The following is a 21,634-nucleotide window of genomic DNA, read 5'->3' on the forward strand; positions in this document are numbered from 1 at the left end:
AAAAATTGAAAATAATAATTAATTTTAATTTTAATAATATTGAAATAAAAATTGATAATACTAATTAAATTTAATTTTTAGTTTTAAAATAATTAATTTTAATTTTTATAATAAAAATTTGTAATTTTTTAATTTTAATTTTAATTTTTATAATAAAAATTTAAATAAATTATTATTTTTGATTTTTATAATAAAAATTTAAATATAATTTAGAATTTTTTATAATACAAATTTTTTAGTAGTCAAGTTTTTTAAATTCATGACTTTTATTTGCATTCCCTGTAAGAAAGTGTAAAGGAAAGTCTCACCTGATGCGATAGCTATCCTGTGTACCCTTCTCGGCGGGCTCCCAGTAGAGAAATAGCGTATTGGTGCGATCAGCGAGATATGCACGCAGATTGCGCACGGGATTTGGACGCAGTGTGATCTGTCCATTCACTGGCCACGAGTTCACACTCTCCGATATGGTCTTGACAACCACTTCGTATGTCTTGCCCGGCTCCAAAGTATCGGGGAAATCAAAGTGGCGGGAATTGGCATCGGTGCGGGGTACAGTAAACACCCGACGCGGTGACTGCAGCGATACCTGAAAGCTATCGTACTCACTGTACGTCCGAGGCGCCTCCCAGCGCACTCGGAATGAGCTCGTTGTGGTGTAATGCGGATCAAAGGTCACATTTATCGGTCGCTCCGGTACGGTTAGATAACGGGCCGTCGTCGGTACCGACGTCTCATTCTCGGAGACGGTCTGCACCGATATATTGTAGGGTCGACCCGGCACAAGACCCTTGAATGCCGCCTGTGCCGGACCGGGAGGTTCCCCCTCGCGCTGCACATTCTGCACACTCTCGATGGCATCGTTGGGCGTTATGGAGACCTTGTAGTGGGTGTAGAGACCCGCCGGATAAGGCGGCTGCCAGAGTACCAGCAACGTGGTCTCATTGCGGAACCACACGATGAACTTGCCGGGCGTATTGGGCTCTGCATGGTACGTGGTTTGGGTTGGATTCGATATGAGTTACAAGATATATATGTACACTACACAACAACAACAACTACATGTTTAACGAGTTAGCAGCGAAATGAGGGTTACATTAATGTGGTGCGGGTTAAACGCCAAAGCCACAGCCGAAAATAAAGACGCAACACACTCGACCTCAGTGATCCCCAAGTCAAGAAAGTCAACCGATTTAATCAAGCATTAAAGCAGAAATATTTTAGTGAAAACTTGGTATAACTAGGATCTTAAGCACTTAATAAAGTGTCAAAGGGATACTGTGTATTTTAAGATCATCTTAGTAAGCAGAAATAAAATAAAACTCTAAATCCCAATTGAAAAACTTTTATCTAAGAAATCATCCTGGCAATTTAGTTGCAGGAAATACTCTGACTTGGCATTAAATTCAGGACTTGCCAGGAATTAAACTAAGCTCGTGAGAAACATTTCAAAAAGGAACTCTTCTCTGAAGAACATGAAGAAGAAGATTTTAAGTAAATCTCTCTTTAATAATAATTCAAAAAATTTGACATTAGGATCCCTCAAAAAATGATAACCCAAATAAATCGATTAAAAATGCCTCTTTGAATAGACTTTGATGGGTTTTAAAGAATTAAAATCTATATTAACTTTTAAACAATTGTCTTAATTCGAATTGAAGATCACTGGGCAAGCGTTGAAGTTTCTTATGAGCATCTATTCTTATGCTTGTATACGTATTTATTGGAACAAACAAAAGGAGAACAATAAATGACGTAGAAATACTTATGGTTACCTCGAGAAGCTCCATTGCTCAGCTGTAGAAAGCGAGTGAGTGTCAGTAAGCAACAGATAGAAAGAGATAAATGACAGAAAGAGAGAGAGAGAGAGAGAGAGAGGAGAGAGAGGAAGAGGAGAATTGCGAAATATAGACAACATTTAGTTAGATCACCAACACCAAAAGCAAGTTGATTGATCGCTCGCCTCAATCGGTTTTGAGAGTATGTTAATATTTTTTCCGAAGATTTTTGGCGGAGTGTTTTGAGATTAGATTGGCAGTTAGAAATTGCAGCGGCTGTTGGGACTGCGAGTGCCCGCGTGCCGGGACTTACTTGTGGTGAAATTGCGACTGGTGTAGGCGACCGACTCCTTGCCCTGGTACAGGGTATACGCCTGCACCTGATAGGTACCGCCCGGTGTCAGCTCCTTGACCGACAACTGTAGCGTCTCGTTGCCAGCCAGCACAGAGCTGCGATTGTATTCAGTATGCGGTGGCTCCGTCAGACCCAAGACCTTTATCTTAAAGCCCGAATACTGTCCCGTTCCCGGCGGCTTCCATGTGATAAAGGCGCTCTTGCTGGAACGCAGCTGAACGCTTAGATTTTCAGGCGGATCGGGTGCTGTAAGTTCAAATTATTAGTCAATCAATCGGTCAATCAAGTAAATAGTTCTAAAGTTAATCAATTATTTGTATTGCTTAGTGTTGCACAATCAATCAATTGGTCAGTAAGTTCATCAATCAATCTGTTAATCAATCACAATTTACATCAATCACTTAAATAATTGGTTAATCAATCTAGCAGTCAATTACAATACGATAATCTGCTCAACCACTTAAATGATTGATCAATCATGTTGTCAATTACAAGCAAGTCAGTCACTTAATAATTCAATCAATCACATGTTTGCTCAATCGATCACTCAATCAAAAGTGTATCGTTCACTCAATCGGTTATTCAATCAGATGATTACTCAATTCTTAAATCAGTCACAATTCACATTTAGCGCTAAATCAATCACTCAGTCAGCTGATTAATCAGTCAATCCGAATTTCATAGCTTGCTCCATCAATCAGACGATTGCTCAATCATGGTGTTAATCACAAAATTCTTAGTCACCATATAAGACAATCAATCAGATAACTACTCAATTTATAATTTAATACAAAATGGATCTTTTCCTCAATCAGTTAATTAATCAGTTGAGTGCTCAACCAGTCAACTAGATTTCTAAATTAATACTCAACTTTTCAGTGTATCAGAATTGTAATAGACTATCAATTAGGCATTCATTCAGTCAATCATTACTCCTATTTTAAGTTAGACATTACATCAAATCAATCACTTTATGGATCTTTCTCTCAATTAGTTAATCAATCAGATGAGTGCTCAATCAGTCAACTAGATTCCTAAATTAATACTCAATTCGTCAGTGTATCAGAATTATTAGGCATTAATTCAGTTAATCAGACATTACATCAAATCAATCACTTTATAGATAATTTCCTCAATCAAATAATCAATCAGTCAACTAGATTCCTAAATTAATTCTCCACTTTTCAGTGTCTTAATAGACTATAAATTAGGCATTAATTCAGTCAATCAGACATTACATCAAATCAATCACTTTATCAATCACACACTCCAATCGTCAATCACTCTCACCTGTCGTTATATTCACCGTCCAGGTGAGCAGCTCGCGATGCGTCGAGTTCGTGTAGTACAACCAAAAGTTGTACTCGCTGCCGGGCAGCACTCTCGACAATTTGATGTCCTGGCCAATTTCGCTGGCCGGAATGGTTGTATTCGGTTCCGGATAACCGAATGGCGGACTGTAGTCAATACGGTAAAAGGCATTGTCATTACTGCTGGCATTTGGCACACTGATGACCAAATCGGCGCCATTAGCGACCTGAAAAGCAGATGACAAGAAAGTGTTATTAAAAAAAGAGAAATGAAAAAAAAACCAAAAAGAAAGAGAGTGGAGAGTTGAGTCAGGGTCAAATAGATGGTTTGATGGATTGGTCAACTGATGGGTCAGTTGGATGGATTGATGAGTTGCATCAATTTGTGGCTCAGCCGAAATCATAACTGACCTATATTGTGAAATTTGTAATCTGTTATTGCTGCTGATGCTCTTTCCCAACACATTAATCATGGCGATAAGCAACACTAAACACTCTCACTCTACACACAGACACAAGCATACCCTAATCTACAACAATGTCATGGCAATAAACGATTCTGTCTCTGTCTATCACTCACTTTAGTCTTTCTCTCTCTCTCTCTAGTCACCCGGCGCGTGTGCTTAGATTGCATCTCGTGCTCATTAGAGTTTACATTAATTTTTATATATAGTAAATGATTATGATAATGACTGTGGATGTCGCATCAAATGTGAAACGAAATGCATTTGACAGTTGTCAGTTGCATAAGGCACAAATTTCACAGCTGTTGACACTGAAAATATAATGAATGTTGCATTTCCCCACACTTTCAGCTTATCGTGTTCATTATTTGAGCAAGAGGAAGTACAAAAACGGAAGCACTCTCACAGTGCTTCCACTTAACATATCTCTCTCATCATCTCATTCTCTATTTAAACAAGTTTCCGACTATAGAAAACCCTTTACTTCATTTAAATATACACGTATAAATTGTATCTATGAATATTACACATTTAAAGATTTAAAAAAAAAAATGACTGCATACTTTTAGGCGCAGGCGTTTCTCATAATAACTCAAAACAGCCATAACTGCCATTATATTTATCCGATCTTGCTGCGATTAAGTGGAATGATTAACAACAATATAGAGAAATGTTTAATTTGAAGACTGTAAGAGTTGCGGAGTTAAAAAAAAAAATAAAAACAAAATATCTGTAGGTCTGTAGACTCTAGACCTAACAGTTTAAGTACTAGACGGCAAAAATTAGAAACTTAGAAACTTGTTCTACGCGGGATTTATAGAAGTCTGTGTGAATAATTGGGTTGCTCTAGCTCTTAAAGTCTTTCAGATCTAGATTTTTATGGATAAATATACTTTGATAAGAAACAAAAGTAGGACTCTCGTATAGAAAACACACTAAAGATCGATCACTATTCTTTTCATCCTCTAAAAAATGTTTCTTATGCTAAATAATCTGTTGCTAAGTCATCTCTATAGAAGTCTCAAAAAGATTCTTTTGCGGTTGCACATAGATAAGCATCGAATATCACTTTGATAACTTGTGGTTCGTGTCTTTGCTATGACAAATGCATAATGAATAAATACGAGCAAGTCTATCATAATCTGTGAATGAAGCACTCAACCGCTTGTACTTTAATAAAATGTGGCCTTTGTTAAATTCCCGGAAAATATCTATGCCAGAATAAAGCAGTCTTTTTTTCTTTCTTTATCTGTCAATGTTGAGTCAACAATTTTGAGTGTATTCTTATTTGCTGTCGTTTGCTGTGCATTTTGTAGGTGGAAATTGCAATAACACGCAGTTTTTTTTTTATATATATCTACAAATGAATATTAATTTCTGTCATCATTTAAAATGATAATTAATGAAGATTAGCAAATTTCAAGAGCCTGACACGATAATTTACTGCATATTGATCAACATATTGAATCCGTTGATGACGCGCATCACGATTCCTAAAAACCCAAAGAGTACTACACAAAAAAAAAGTAAAAAAGAGAAGCACGTGATATTTATGAGTTTTGATGATATCTCAGTGAACTCGAAGGTAACAATTTCGTAGAAAAACTTTATGTTGAATGAATTAATTTCCCATGCTTGAAGTAAATGAGCGGAAAATCACAATGGAAAAGCGCAATTGATTTTTCGACTTTCCAATTAAGCAAAAATACAAAACACAAAAGCAATTCACTGTTTTGAATATGAAATATGAATTGAGATTCTGTACAAATTGTTATTGTTGTTGTTGTTGTTGTTGCATGTGACATGCGAACAATTGAAAGTACGGAAGTTATTATGAAATTTCGGACTGATTGTGGGTGGTTAAGGTTCCATTTGATTCTCAATAAAAGAGCAATCTTCCACTTAAATGCTAAACGCGCCATTCGATGATGATTCACAATCGCATTACAATTTGAAACTAAACAGACTAACTCAACAATAATTATTAACCATGAGAATACCCTGTTTAAGTTCGATGAGTAGAATGCCAACAGCTGCAAATAATTGGTATGATATTACTCCAATTACAATTTTTTCAGAAGAATCTTTAAGGATGTCGCACAAAGAAGAAATGAAGTTTACAGTGATTTATTTAATTTTTAGAGAAACAGTGTAAGTTTTTATAAGTCAAATCTGAAGCGATCGCTTTAAGAAATTTTGCAAATATTTAAGAATGCGAATTTAAATAGAATAGCAAACCCAAGGAACTTTAAAATAGTTAAAAGTATGTGTATGTTTATAAACACACAAGCAAAAGCAGCCGGTGAGACATTTACGAACTTCTTACACTGATAAAAAAAAGGTTCTAAAGTCAAGATTTTTGTCTCAAAACTAAGATTTTTGGTCTAAAAAATGCTTCGAGAACATAAAATTCTTAAATTAAGAGAACACATCTTGATTATAAGAACATTTTAAATAAGACCAAGTTCTTATTTTAAGAATAAATGTTCTTAAAATTAGAATCAAAAAATAAAAAAAACAAAAAATTATTTTTTATATTTCTAATTTTTTTGTTTGTTTTAATTTTGATTTATTTACATTTTATTCTGTTTTACTTTCCTAACAATTAAAGATATTTATTCTTATATTAAGAATTTTTAGATTAATAATCTTAGTTTTAGTAAAAATAAGAATATTTTAAGAACAAAATATTTAAGATGAATGTTTTTAATTTTAGAAGTTGTTCTTTTTTTTTTTTAAGTGCACAAAATAAAACATGTTCTGGTCTAAAAAAAAAAGAAAATAAACCATACTATAAAACCCTTAAAATAACTGTGAAAAAGGAGGATTGAAATGTGCTATTGACACCTGAACCACTGATACATTAACATAAACCTGACGATTTCGCTACGTGAGCTAAGAATGTGTTTGTATATTTAAACAAAATATATAATCGCAATATTTATACAACTATAAACCATGGTAATGCGGTGGTACGCAAATGTATTTCCTCAATTTACGTCGCTGTCTCTAAAAGCTCATTAGGTGCTAATCCCTATCGAATAACGTCAGGCAAATTGACATTTTGTTTATTGATTTGCATGGGTATGCGAAAATATTGAAAGAAACTTGAAGATTTGATTTGAGGTTATTTTTATTGTGAATATTTTTGAGCCTCTTTCCACCTGTGGGTTGTATATGTTTGTTTTTGGGTGTGTTTATAAATGGAAAGTATTCGGATCAAATTCATATTTAATGTAACAAATAGTTATTCGTGTCGATTCCAAGGCATTTTTCGAGTTGAGTGTTATGATACTGAAATGTGAGTGTTTATGTGAGTGTGAGTGTGAGTATCTATGAGTGTTTTGTGGGCGTCTGGGCTATTTATAAAGCACTTGTGTTTGACATTGCGGCACTCTTTTTGACTTTTTTTTTACTTTTGTATTTTTTTCAAAACGTTTTTAAGTCTTGCCTTTCACTTTCCGTTTGGATCTTTGTTGTTGTTTTTCACTTTTGGACAGCGGGAAAGTTATGTAGTACGCGTAGCAGTAGCAGTCAGCTTTTTGTCAGCTATCAATAAGCACACATGCGGGACACTCGATGACGACTGGCATTAATGAAACAATGACCTTGTCAGCTCATTACAAATGCAATTGTCGCCCCGCGTTGGCAATTGCAGCTGCAATTAGCTTTTGATGCGATCCACAAAACTAAATAAAACCATAAAAAGAAATACAAAATGAAACAAAAACAGAAACAAAAACGAAGACGAGGTCATGAACCAATCACCCAAAGCGACCCCTTACCAAATACTGCTAACCCCTATGCATCAAAGAATGCTCTAATTGAAACTGATCGACTCGAAGATACCCCCAACTTCAAAGCAAATCAAATGACAATTTTCACAATAATTTCAAAACATTTTCCAGATGATGTATGACGCATGTGAGGGCTATAAAATGAACAGACACAAAATAAACAAATAACAGGGTATTTGTGCATTAAAATGTCACTTAAAAATGTACTGTCTCTTACACTTAAAGTCTCTCAACTTATTAAATTCATTAATAAAAGTAGGGAATTCTTAAGACTCATCAGACATATTTATAAATAATTATTTTATATAAATATTACAAGTATTTAAAATACCTCGTTTCATTTATCATCAATTTACAGGGTATGCCTCAAATGACAACAACAACAAGAAGCCAATGCCATGCGCTTTATATGATAATGATCTTGATCATGTTGAATATAAAATTATCTGCGATTCTATGTGGATCCAAGCGAGGGTTGAAAATGACCACTGCGGACCTCAGAGGGATGCAGCGAGGGGTGCTTGGAATATTCCATAAAGCGTCGGTTTCCTGTTACTTTAATTTTCATATTTTGTAATAATTACAAAACTAAACAAAACCATTTGCAAACAACAACAACAGCTAAATGCCAATCTCGAAAAACCGCAGCTCGAATTGCAAAAAAAAAAAAAAGAAAACCGGCAAACTTAATAAGTAGACTCGACTATCAAATACCCTGTTAACATGAATATTAACATAATTTCTATGTAATTATAATATATGCAATTTAGAATGATTTAAACAAACAATAAAATTTAAAATATTATTTTTAAATTTAAACCTACCTTATTTATTCTTATGCTTATGTTTTTGGGCTTGAAAATGTAAGAATTTCTGAGCTTATTAATAAAAACTTGGTCTTATTTGAAATGTTCTTAGCAGCAAGATGTGTTTTCTAACTGTTTGAGCAAAATCTAAATTTTATAACTTTTTTTTTACCAGTGTATAGAAAGCTAGATAGAGAGCACAGTTAAATGTGTCTATTAGCTAGAAAACATTATTCAAAATGCATATTACTCAAAATGTTATAGGCTCAGAGATCAAGGCAGTTAGATAGGCAGACTGACAGACTGACAGATTGACAACTCCAAAGCGATTCGACTATTAAACTTCAGTTTATGGTAATTGCCTGTTACCTACATTTGGTTTTGCTTGACTGTGGCATACCCCTCAACTGCCCCTTTCAGATGCAGGGTATTTTAAAAATTGTTGCATTGATTGTAGGCACAACAGAGGCAGGTGCTCCACAACTCAGTTGGTGGGAGCGAGAGGGGGGCAGTTTAGTTGTCAGTGTGTGCGGGGCACTGGGCCGGTTGTGTTGGTGTTCTCTCTGTGTGCATGTGTGTGTGTGTGTGTGTGTGTGTGTGTGATTTATACAGCGTTGTTGGTTTTGGTTTTGTTTTTTTTTTTTTTTTTTTTGCTAATTATTTATATGGCAGTCGCCGAAACCAGTTAGGTGAGCAAGCACCACGTTTTATTTTTATTTTTATTTTCATTTGATTTGATTTATTTTTTCTTCGTTTTTTGCATTTTATTTCTTTTTTTTTTTATTATTATTAATTCACATATTTGTTGTAGTTTATTTTTTGATATTTGAAATTGAATAAACAACAAATTGGCGCTATTCGAAAATGAATAACTGAATATGTGTTTGAGTAAGTGAATAATTTGCAATTGAATTCGTTGCAGCAACAACAACAAAAGAGACTCAAAGTTTTGACTTGGCCCAGTTTAAAAGTTGTTGCTGCTTTTGTTGTTGTTGTTGTTGGCTGCTGTAAGAGGCCGTCGCAATTAACATTAATTAATGCAAAATTTGCTTGTTTTGCGGTGGCTGTTGTAGACCATATATGCTGATATTTATCAAACTATAAACCCCACCCGAGTTGATCTCTCATTACTTGCAATTATATAACACCAAGCACAACAACAACAACAACAACCACAACAACCAACAATCCACGTGTCGTTGTTTGTTGTAGCTGTTATTATTTTTTTTGTAATTTTTTAATTTTTTTGGCGCCCGTTGTTGAATGATCAGCCAATTGGCCAATTAGCTGTTGGCCATTTATGTAGGCCCAATTGGCAGCTAATGAAACAAACCTTATGAATTGAGTTCATAGCTCAAGCATTAGCAATCAGCGGAAGGGAAACGAGGGGAGTCAGCAGAGTTGCAGAAAGTGGCGCATTAAGCGCAGCTTGCCCCACATTCAACACTTGCTTGCGAGAGTCGCCAACTGTCATTAGAAAATGTGAAATGCGATGCGATAGTTAATGCATTAACAATAGTTGCGATAGTTTAGCTTTGCAAATTGTTATCGTCACTTTTTTGCGATTTATCACAGCTTAATGGTATTAAATCTGCGTAATTTAACATATAAAATCGTTAAATATTTACTATTCAATCCAATTTTCTACCATTTGTGCATTTTGATAAGCTAGAACATTTGTTCATAGATTCACATTCTTTTATTAAACTTGAATGCGAGATTTAAATGCTGACCTTGCGTAGCTAAAAGATACACTTAGTTTCCTGCATGAGGTAAGAGTCTATTGACGCAAGCACATTCAAGCCCCAAAATTATTTCATATTCAATTTGGTGATTTGTTGCCAAGTAAAATATTCATCATTTAAAATAATCATCTGTTATTTGAGTAGATAATAATTACCATTGTTTTAATGTAATAATTTTATTATTTTATAGAGATAGTTTTGCAATAATTTTAGCTTAAAAATAACCAACCTAAAGTTATATTTTAGCTACCAACTTTTTCTGTTACATTCATTATTTATTTTCTTTATAATTTATTAAGTTTATTTATACAACTTAAGTTGAACATCACTTGATCTTCAAAATTCCTAACTTTAACTGTGTCTTAGAGTTATTGCCTAGTTAACTATTCGATAATTACTATTAACTAAAGCTGAAGTGAGATCTTTATGTGCAGGTTCCGGGTTGCCAAAGTAGCCGGAAAAAAGCTGTAAACTTATCAATAACTGAAATAGTTATTTCACTGTCAATGCAGTCATTGAAAAGCGTAGTTTTTTCTTTTCTTTTTTTTGGGTGTTTGTAATGCATTGGGACTAGAGAAAGCGGGGAGAGGGAAGCATCATAGTGATCTTTGGAGTTAAAGAAAAACGAGCCCTGTTCTTTACACTAGTTTACACTACTTTACACAGCACTCGCTGTCTGACAGCAGAAATAATTTGCCGCTAAATGGTGGGCTATTTTTAAAAGGCACTCCATCAAGTGACGACTGGCAATGCCGGATGGTTGCATGCCACACACAAGAAGAACACAGACACAGGGAGACAGACATATATATATATATAAATATATATGTTATATGTGAATGTTGGAATATCTTTAAAGTTCAGACAAGAGCGACAAATGACAGTCGGACTTGACTATCTCCTCTTCGCATATCTCAAAAAGTTGGGGACAAAAACCAGCTGGATTTTCTAGCTTCTACTCAATACAAAAACGCAACAACAATAATTTAACTCCCAGATTTGTTGTGCAGTTTTTTTTGGGAAGCACCTTCTTATTAACCGTTGCTCCATAGAATCTCAATCCGTATCCGTACCGTTTTCACATAAAGGTACAGCTTCAACTTGACAACACTTGCTATGCATACCAATTAGCACTGAATACGACCGACTTTGACTAACTCCATCTCTGTCATTGTCTCTCCTCCCTCTTCCTCTTCCTCTCCCTCTATCTCTCTCTCTGTTGCACAGTGCATTCCAGTAAACAAAAACTGATTTTACAACGTAAAGTTTTCGACAAAAAGCAGACCACACCCTACATAAAAAAAAAAAAAAAAAAAAAGAAACAAAACTGAAATAAAATTAAAGACTGAGAAACACAAACCAAGAAACCCGCTGCCCGAATTTACGCTCGTTTACGTTTTAATTAATTAAAATTAGATCAGACGATCACAAGTGCATCGCACAACAAGTTCATAACAACAACCACAACAACAATCGAGAGCAACAACAACAACAAGAACAACAACAAGAACAAGAACAACTTGCTGCTTGATCGAGAACACGAATAAAAACTTTAAATTACAGCACCAAATTTACAAACAAGCGAAGAATTCAATGTGAATATGTATGACATTAATGATCGACTAGGTGCATACCCTTAAATCCCTTTAAACTGCAGTTAGCTTACAAAAAACTTTGGAATTGTAATATTATAGATAACAACTGAAGTTACCCTGTTGTAAAAAAATATATATCTACAATTTTAACAATTATAAAAATGCTAATACTCCTGGTTCCTATCAAGAAATAAATATTGTTATAGCAATCGTGAAAAAGAAAACACAGCAAATTCGCTGCTTCGAGTTGAGGCGCTGAACACAAACAATTCATGTCACTGCTTGTTGAAAATACCCAGTAAATAGTTAAAAATACCACAAATTCTTGAAAGTCGACACCATATCGACTAAAGCTACCCTATAGTTCGAAATTCATTACCCCAATTTTAATTACTTAAAAAAATAATCGGAAGAAAATACTCTATAACGAGTTCTTAAGTAACCCAAAAATTCCCATATCAATAATTATTATAAAATATAATTTTTTATTAATCGACTAAAAATTCCCTGAAGTTAGAATTGCATAAATTACTCGAAGTTAAGATTGAAAAAGAAGAAGTCAGACAAACTACTAACCCAACTCTCCAAATTGCCACTCAAGATACCCTGTATTTACATAAAGAACACACAAACTGCGCTTATAAATCTGTATGATAAATGAACGTTTTATAACCGATGACAGATATTTCTAGGGGGTCAAACATTGTCAAACAAAATTACTCGAAATTAAGATTGAAGAAGTCACACAAACTACTAACCCAACTCTCCAAATTGCCACTCAAGATACCCTGTATTTACATAAAGAATACACAAACTGCGCTTATAAATCTGTATGATAAATGAACGTTTTATAACCGATGACAGATATTTCTAGGGGGTCAAACATTGTCAAACAAAATTACTCGAAATTAAGATTGAAGAAGTTAGACAAACTACTAACTCAACTCTCCAAATTGCCACTTAAGATACCCTGTATTTACATAAAGAATACACAAACTGCGCTTATAAATCTGCATGATAAATGAACGTTTTATAACCGATGACAGATATTTCTAGGGGGTCAAACATTGTTCAGATCTTCCGACAGCTGCTACTAGAGAAAACCGGTGTTATGAAGAAATATTTAGTTAATATTCGGGAAATCGAACGAGCACGAGTATTGTGCAATAGCTATAAAATGCATAAGTAAACACACGCCGACATCTGTTTATAGGGTATACAAAATATAAATCATAAAAATAATTAACTCGTGTATTCGAAACCAATAAGTATTGTTGATCTATGAGCAAAAGTCGTGCACTCGATAAAACCATTTGAGGTATCTTATTTGCAGGGTATACACAATTAGAGAGGTAGGGAGGAGTAGGGTCTTCAGAAGTGAATTAGGGATGAGTTTTCAATTGAACTTTCGGCGTTAAGTGTTTGATCTGAATAAAATTCTAAATTGAATTATTGCCAGCGTTGCCAGACAGTTTGAACACATAGATAAAATCGACATGGCAATTTTAACACATCATTTACATATCTTTAATGAAACAAAGAATAAAAAAAAAGTAACATAATAATAAAAAAAAGAGAAGAACAAAGGCAAACTTCAAATGCTGATGTCATCGCACTTTCTTTATATATATATTTTTGAGGCGTGAATCTGCTGAGTATGGGGAGAATGGGGCGAATACTCGTTAGTGAGTAGTGAATAATGTGAGTAATGAGTAGTGAGTATCGAGTACAATGCATATGTACTGTCAAGTTTTGGGTAGATAAACTCGACACGTAATAATGCGACTGATATCATGATTAAGTCAAGGCAAGACTTCAAGACTTTTTATAATTCTTAAAAAAATTACTATTATTATTATTTTTATTTTTATAATTTTTCTGCATCTTTAACGTCTTGTTTATGTTATTATTTGTGTTGTTTTTGTGCTGGCACGTGAGCCCCAAGATGAAACATTCAACGGCCGCATTCCGAGTGACTTTAATTGCAAAACTGCTAAGCATTTGTATTTATTTATTTATGTTTTACTTGTAAACAAATGAGCGAGAGATATAGCAGCATTCACTGAACTGACAGAACAACTTTTAGCCGGCTTAAAACAAGCAGACAGTTGTCACTCGAAAGGAACATTAACCTTGAGATTTGTCGAACTTATTGTTTAATTGCATCTACCTTAAAGCGAGTATATTGCAGGCATCGGCAAATACGTAACACAGCTCTTTACAATGTGGTATATATAAAACTGTTTGACCTGACTCACTGACTGATCATTGCACAGCCCGAACCCTAAGACCTAGTTATTTATATAGCTATATCATGGCAATTAGTGTATATATTAAGGTCTATGCTTTTGATACTAATATTTTAATTCATCAGGTGACTGCTTTAGTTAATTCGCGCATGATAATATGCTTAGCCAAAGATAAGATAAAGATACAAATTAAGATAAGTTAACTACTACTAACAATCAGTTTAATTATTAGCTTTTTTATGCAAAATATTAGAGTATTTGCTGTTCACGAACATAAGAGAATGCAAAATGAAGCCAATTCTTAAAGAAGTTAATGCAGTTCTTTTGAAATATACCCTGTAAACAGATCTAAATAGCTTATAGAGTCGAATATATCTACTTCTGCCTATCACATTCATTTCCAAATTGCTCCTTCATCAAAATTTAAACATGTTATAAAGAAACTAATTTAAAATATAGTTAAATTTAACACAATTTATATAAAAGTAGGTTGAAGAACTCAAAAATGTATATAGAATTCAAAGATTTGTACGAATCGTGTTCAAATTTAAATTGATATCCATAAATATGTTGGTATTATACAAGTAGATTGAATATTCAAAAGTTTAGTTCGAGTTTAAAGTAATATATTTGCGATGCAAGTTGTTTTGATGGGTTTAAAGAACGAATTCTCAACAAAGTTGAGTTTATGACAACATTACAAGGTTACGGAATCTTGGGTTTTAACTCCCATACTAAATAAAACAATGAACGAAACGGAACGAAATGAAATGGAATGATCGAATAACAACAAACCAGCAACAACAACAACAATAACAATAACAAAAACCGGCTGAGCAAGTGATTAAAAAGTTTATGACACCAGCTAAAGAAAAAAAAAAGGAGTAGAGGGGAAAAACAAGAAGACAAAAATAATAAAAAAAATGCACAAAATGTACAATGCTAAGCGAGAGATTTGAATAAATTGTTTTCAAAAAGTAATTGTGGGCAATAGAGAATGGGAGAGAGGGAGACGTAGATTGAGATATACTTAGTAAATCCCTCAATTGACCTGCAACAGCCACATCAATAACAATAACAACAACAACAACAACAATTACAATAACAATCGAAATTTAATGACTCCAACGATGGGTTCACCCCAGACACATGCCAGACCAGAATAAACAATTAAACAGGCGCGTCTAACAAATACCCTGTACATACAAGCATACGTCTGTTGTTTATACAATTTTATTTACATTCCAACATTCCAATCGATATGAAATTTTCAGAATACGTTCATTATGCGCAAATATACATGTAAATTAAAAATCACATTTGTATCTTACAAAATGCACCTAAAATTCCAGCTTAACGATTAAAAGAATTTAAAAAAAAAAAAAAAAAAATCTAAACTTAAAACCAAACTACTTAATATTGCAGTTGTCTACAGATAATTTAAGTTAGCACAAGTTTATTAAGCCGTATTTACATAAAAACAGGGTATCAGCCATATATGAAGGGAAACGAGGATTGTTTACTTAATGAAAACTGAATTTGTGAACATGTAGATGCAGTTTCTGGATATGAAATCGGATTTGGAATTTGAATTGATATTGAATGAGAGCAGCTACCAATTAATGAGCATTCCTCAAATGATAATGCGCTAAACAGACGAACAAATACGAAGTATGTGTTGATTTCGTCAACAATTATCCCGAAATACGTGTACTTTATGCATAAGTAGAACAACTTGCAGTTCCCCTCCTTCATCCGCTCCTTCCTTTGGTATTTGTATTTGTATAACTTATAAGAAATCGTGCGGTTTATTTATAGATCTGATATAGACATTTCCAGCTTCCTTTTGCGACATGTGATAAAAGTTCAACGTCATATGAAATTTAATTATTTGCAATTCAAGAAATTTGGCAACGCTGTAAAATTTCCATTTGATTAAACAGTACATTTTAGAGCTATCAATCGATTCGATTTTTAATCAATTTGTATTAAGTAAGTAGGACTATTTGTTGTCGAGATTTAAAAAATTTTAAATGTTGCGTAAATGTTATGTATAGATTGCTTGTGTTTTTAGACCGACGAGGTATTGGAGGAATGGAGAAATTTTTAGAAAATAAAACTTAAGAGATATATGTAAGAAAATTGAAGTATCAATGAAATGTTTATAAAAAAAAAAGTAGAATGAAATTAAATTAAATATAAAATTGTTGCTTAATGCAACTTTTTTCCAAAAAATATATATTATTGCATAGAATCGATTCACAAAATAAAATCAAGCATTCCCAGCTCAAGTTCATTTTCTTTATTCATTAAATATTTGTTAAAAAATATACATACAGGGGTGCCACAAAAATCGAAACCAACCGAAAGTCTTCCAAAAATTTATGGAGATTGGGAGATTTTCGGTTGGTTTCGTTTCGTTCGTAAGATGTGGCAATTTCTGAAGAGTTTAAATAACATCATACGTACATACATTTTTCAAAAATTCTGGTTCTACTATTCAAGGTATGACTATTTATCTTTTAATTAATAAAATATTTATATTTTAAAAATGAACCTCATATGATTTTTGTTGATTATAACATACATTACATTATAGCTTGAGACAGTTGAAATCTGTTCTCTAACATTATAAATATATCATATCAATAATCTGTCAAAGTTCCAGTTTTGGGACAAAAAACTCTATAAAATTTAAAATATTTGAGTACAATTTTTCCGATTCACAGCAAACAGATATAATGATCAAAACGATTAATCGATTTATCGAAATATGGATATTATAGCTCTAGCAAATTTGCAACACATCACTGCGGACGGCAGTTCGCGTTAGTGACGAAAGCAGCACGAAGGGTGCGAAAGGCGACTAACTATATATACAGCTAAGTTGGAAAATTTGCGCCGACTGTCCGATCAGATCGAGTTATATACCGATCGACAGGTTTAGTTCTAACTTACAAAATGGCGTACTAAAACTTTTTCTAACCAACCTGGGTCATGAGATACGGGGGTGTAAGTGGGAGGGGAAAAATTTTGATAATTGCAGCTTATGGGGCCGTTGGGGCTTTTTGGTAAAATTTATTATTTTTAAAAAATTCTACTTAAAAATACGCGTCGATTGATACCTCAATCACCCAAATCCGATAACTGGTTCAAAAGATAAATAAATTTGAAAATTTTAGTGGACTTCTCAAAATGAAATGAAAAGTCAGTTTGTTTGTCTGTTTGTCTGTTTGTCTGTTTGTCTGTTTGTCTGTTTGTCTGTTTGCATCAAAGCGCTAAAGAAGCTTAAATGTAATGATGGGATTGATTCCTTTTCAAAATCTAGAAATGTTTGTTTTACGACTTTTCAATTTCCTGCTAGTTTAGCGGGAAAACGCTAAATCCTAAAATTGAAACCTCAACAGTTTCCAAACCATAGAAGCTACAGATATGTTCTATATATCATTAGAAAGGTGTGTTTGAGGGCTTTTACGCGTACCTTTAAACTTTTTTTCTAAAGTACTCAGGTAACATTTTACAGGTGAAATCAAGTTTTTAGCTTACATTTTGGCGATTTCTGACAAAACGGCTCTAACGATTTTTGTTAAATTTTAATATGTTGTAATACGTACAATTTCGCGTTTTTTGGTATATGAAACATAAATTTTGGTTGAGGGGTTCGGAAGATATTACCTGTTAAGTGAATAAATACATTTTTCCATCGGTCGAAAATCACGTTTTAGTACGAAAAATTTTTTGGTTTTATGAGATATCTCAACCAAAATGATACAATATGCATTTAACTTGGTTTTATATATTCTGACCAAAGTTGGTTCAAATCGAACCACTATATCATATAGCTGTCATAGGACCGATCGGGTCAAAATTAGGTTTTAGTATGAAAAACTTTTTTGTTTAATGAGAAATCTTAACCAAACTAATACAATATGCATTTAACTTGGTTTTATATATCCTGACCAAAGTTGGTTCAAATCGGACCACTATATCATATAGCTGTCATAGGACCGATCGGTCCAATATTAAGTCTTAGTATGAAAAACTTTTTTGTTTTACTAGATATCGTAACCAAACTAATAGAATATGCATTTATTTAAGACTTATATATCCTGAACAAAGTTGGTTCTAATCGGAACCACTATATCATATAGCTGTCATAGGACCGATCGGGTGAAATCCAAGTCTTAGTATGAAAAACTTTTTTTTTCATAGTAAGTACGAGGTCTCCGACAGTATAGTATGCTCACAGCAACGCGAGCAAAGCGAGCAGGGCGGGCCCCTAGTTTTTTCTTTATAATTAAAGAAAAAATTTTTTAAATATGAAATACGTTCAACAACTAAATTTTTATATTTTACTATTTGCCTGCATTAATGATAAAGTTACAATGTCAAAAGCAAAAGCAATTGCAAAATTTCTGATATCAAAAAAAACCTCTAAACGAGGTAAAGTCTAGTGAAGCAATTTCTAGATTGATATCAATTTTGTGACGAACAAAATTCAGTTTAATCTAAAATTTTAAATAAAATATAATTATATAAAAAACGAAAATTGGCATTCGGCACTGCGCAAAAGTTATTTTATGTACAAAGAAGATCACCCTTTTACTCACAGTGCACAATGCCAATTTTCGTTTTTTTTATATTAATTTATATTTTTATTTAAAATTTTAGATTAAACTGAATTTTGTTCGTCACAAAATTGATATCAGAAATTTTGGGTCTAGAAATTGCTCGTCACTAGACTTTACCTCGTTTAGAGGTTTTTTTGGTTTATTATAGTCTAGTAAAAGTGCACTTAAGCATATTTTCACTGTAGTCGCGTGATGGATTCGGTGAATTACGAATTTCGGAATTCCCAAAACGAGACGAAGGTGGAAACAAAAGCAAAGGGAAAGAAAGGAAAGGGAAACAAAAGAAAAAAGGCGGGAAGAGAAAAGAAAAGGGGGTTCAAATAAATATATAAATAACGTCACTCACCTGTGGCCAACAAATTGTCAAAATGATAAAAACAAGTAAAAATTGTTTTTCTTTTTGTTGCTTTTTTCGCTTGTTGTGTTTTTGTGGTTGTTGTTGTTGTTGCTGCTGCCGTTCCATGGCGTTGTCCATTGTGAATTCGGTAGAAACCACAAAAATTGTTGACTATTGTTGTAGTTGCTGTTATTGTTGTTATAACATCATTTGTCTGTATGTTTATGTGTGTGTTAGAGTGCGTGAATAAATATCACTCTTTCTCTCTCTTTCCCACTCTAGAGGTGGTCACTTAATTAATATTGCACTTGGTTAACAGCGACGGCTGTACAACAAAAACAAAGAATTACATATAAAAATGTTATTTTTTTTGCAGCTAACGTTGGCAGCGACAGCGGCAGCGGCAGAGATGATGACGCGACGCGACGCCTGCAATTCATGGAATGCATCGATGCCAAAATGTCCAAACAAAATTATAACGACACTGTCACACTGAGAGCAGATGAGAGCGCCAGATTGCTGCTCTCTTTCAACAGCCCAGAGAGCGGTAGAGCGAGAGAGCAACAAGCGAAAGCGCTGCTGCTGCGCTGCTGTTACTGCAGGTAGAAAGCAAACGAATAAACGGAAAAGCAACGAAGACGACGGCGACGTCAACGTCGACGCTGTTGCGCCTGCAGCCAGCAGTGTGGTGCAAGAGCAGCGACAGCGACGCACAAGTGCGTGCGTGTGTGTGTGTGAATGTGTAAGGCAGACAGAGGCAGGTACTGCTACCCAGCAAACATTTTTATTTAACGTTTGATCACATTCGAGTCTTTTTTGTGTACTTAAATTTTAAATTATACAACAGATAAAGTTGATGGCTTAATTAGTTGCTAGTACTGCACTACAGGTAGTGCCTCTTTAGATTTCATGTTTCATATTATATCATACTTAGTAAAATAAAAACTTGTGATAAATGCGCTTGTTTTCTGTTCATCAATGATATTTTAGTCGTGAGAAAATTATAGCCTTGAAATCGTTAATAAGATTAAGCTCTTGTAAATCATCGAAAGTGGTGATGTAAAAATATGATGTAAATTAAATTAAAAATTGAATTACAAAGCACACGAGTACTTTTATTACAAATCCTATTTTTTTTGTATCGTTTTCATGATTAAAAGTTTTTCATTTTTGTAGGTCATTTATTGCGGTTGTTTATTTAAAATTAAGCGACTAATTTTGAATCATCAAAAACCGCTTGAAAAAGACATTTTGTTGCTAATTATTAAAATGATTTTCTAAATGTTTGCTGGGCTATTATATGCAGGTATGGGTGTTATTATGTGTGTGTGTGATGGCGTGTAATAACGGCGCTTTACAACCGACGCAGTTTGCTGACTGTTGTTGTCTCTTCTTCTTTCTCTTCCTCTTCCTCTTGGTCTTCTTTTTGTTGCTGCATTACGAAATAACTGCGCGTTCACAACGGCAAATTACTAAAAGCAATTGTTGTTGTTGTTGCTGCTGATTTAATGCTGTAGCTGTTCTTCAATTTTTGCACCCGCATTTAGTAATAGTAATTATATTAATGCTAATTGCACGCATTTCTTTCAACAGCACCAACAACAACAACAGTCGCCGCCCTTTACACACACACACACACCCATAGATTGCACGAAATGCGACGGCGCAACGTCGACGTCGACGGCGACGTCATCTGCCCACAACCGAAAAAAAACGTTGATAAATTCACTTGTAATTGTTGTAGTTGTTGCTGTTGCTGCCGACGCTGACGTAGACGCTGCCGCCGTCGCTGCCTTTGTTGCTGCATTAATAAAATAAACTAGTCACGTTTTGCGTTGATGCTTTTAGTACAAACTGTTTTTCTTTTTCTTTTTTTTGTATTTCTTTTGCTTTTAATTTTTTTGGGTGAAATTTCAATGGCCGTCGCTTTGTATTTTTATTCGCGAATTCATGTTAAATTCAACAGGTAGCAAAAAATAAAGAAAAAAAAACAAAAACTACTTAAAGTGGTTTAGTTATTAACTAACAAATACAAATATCACACATGAATTCAAGCAGCGGCGTTGTAAACACACACACACACACATGCACGTAAATAGCAGCAAAAGAAATGAGAAAAAAAAGACAAACACAAAACACAACACACAAAATAAACCGTACAATATTTAACGCCTTTGTTTTTGTTGTTTTACACTCGTTAACTGGTTTAATTTACACTTAAATTATTGCATATTTCTTTACATTTAAAAAAACCGAAACGCGGCACAGCAATTGATTAAAACATATTGTTAAATAAAATAACGAAATTAAATGCCCGCGCGGAGCAACGACAACAAATCAGCGAACTGAACCGAAGCGAGCGAAGAAGAGCATAAAAATGAACAAAAACAAAATACAACAGAAGAGATAGTGCGAGCAAACAGCGCCGCTTTAATATATCGATATATCGATGGCAAAATCGATGCACCTGCCAACTGTCCCTGCTCACGCGCAACAAGTAATCGATATATGACAGAGCAAGCACTGCGATAGTTGTGTTAAGCGCCATCTGTTGCTCAAATCGTAGCGCG

General features: G+C 34.0%; 1 protein-coding gene across 4 annotated transcripts in view; it reads right to left on the bottom strand.

Annotated features, from left to right (window-relative positions):
- The window catches only part of LOC117782591 (tyrosine-protein phosphatase 10D), a 32,705-nt gene extending 11,275 nt beyond the window's left edge, over positions 1-21,430 (bottom strand). For 3 of the 4 annotated variants that reach the window (XM_034619634.1, XM_034619626.1, XM_034619613.1), the window contains exons 1-5: positions 21,225-21,430; positions 19,074-19,389; positions 3,421-3,667; positions 2,089-2,376; positions 309-981 (exon numbers count right to left, since the gene is read on the bottom strand). In XM_034619634.1, coding sequence (XP_034475525.1) covers positions 309-981; positions 2,089-2,376; positions 3,421-3,667; positions 19,074-19,202 — 1,337 coding nt within the window. In that variant the 5' untranslated portion in view covers positions 19,203-19,389; positions 21,225-21,430. The remainder of the gene's footprint in view (positions 1-308; positions 982-2,088; positions 2,377-3,420; positions 3,668-19,073; positions 19,390-21,224) is intronic. The other variant, XM_034619619.1, reaches the window with a different exon arrangement.
- Positions 21,431-21,634: the final 204 nt, after the last annotated feature.

This window comes from Drosophila innubila, chromosome X, assembly GCF_004354385.1.
Source record: "Drosophila innubila isolate TH190305 chromosome X, UK_Dinn_1.0, whole genome shotgun sequence".
NCBI lineage: Eukaryota > Metazoa > Arthropoda > Insecta > Diptera > Drosophilidae > Drosophila > Drosophila innubila.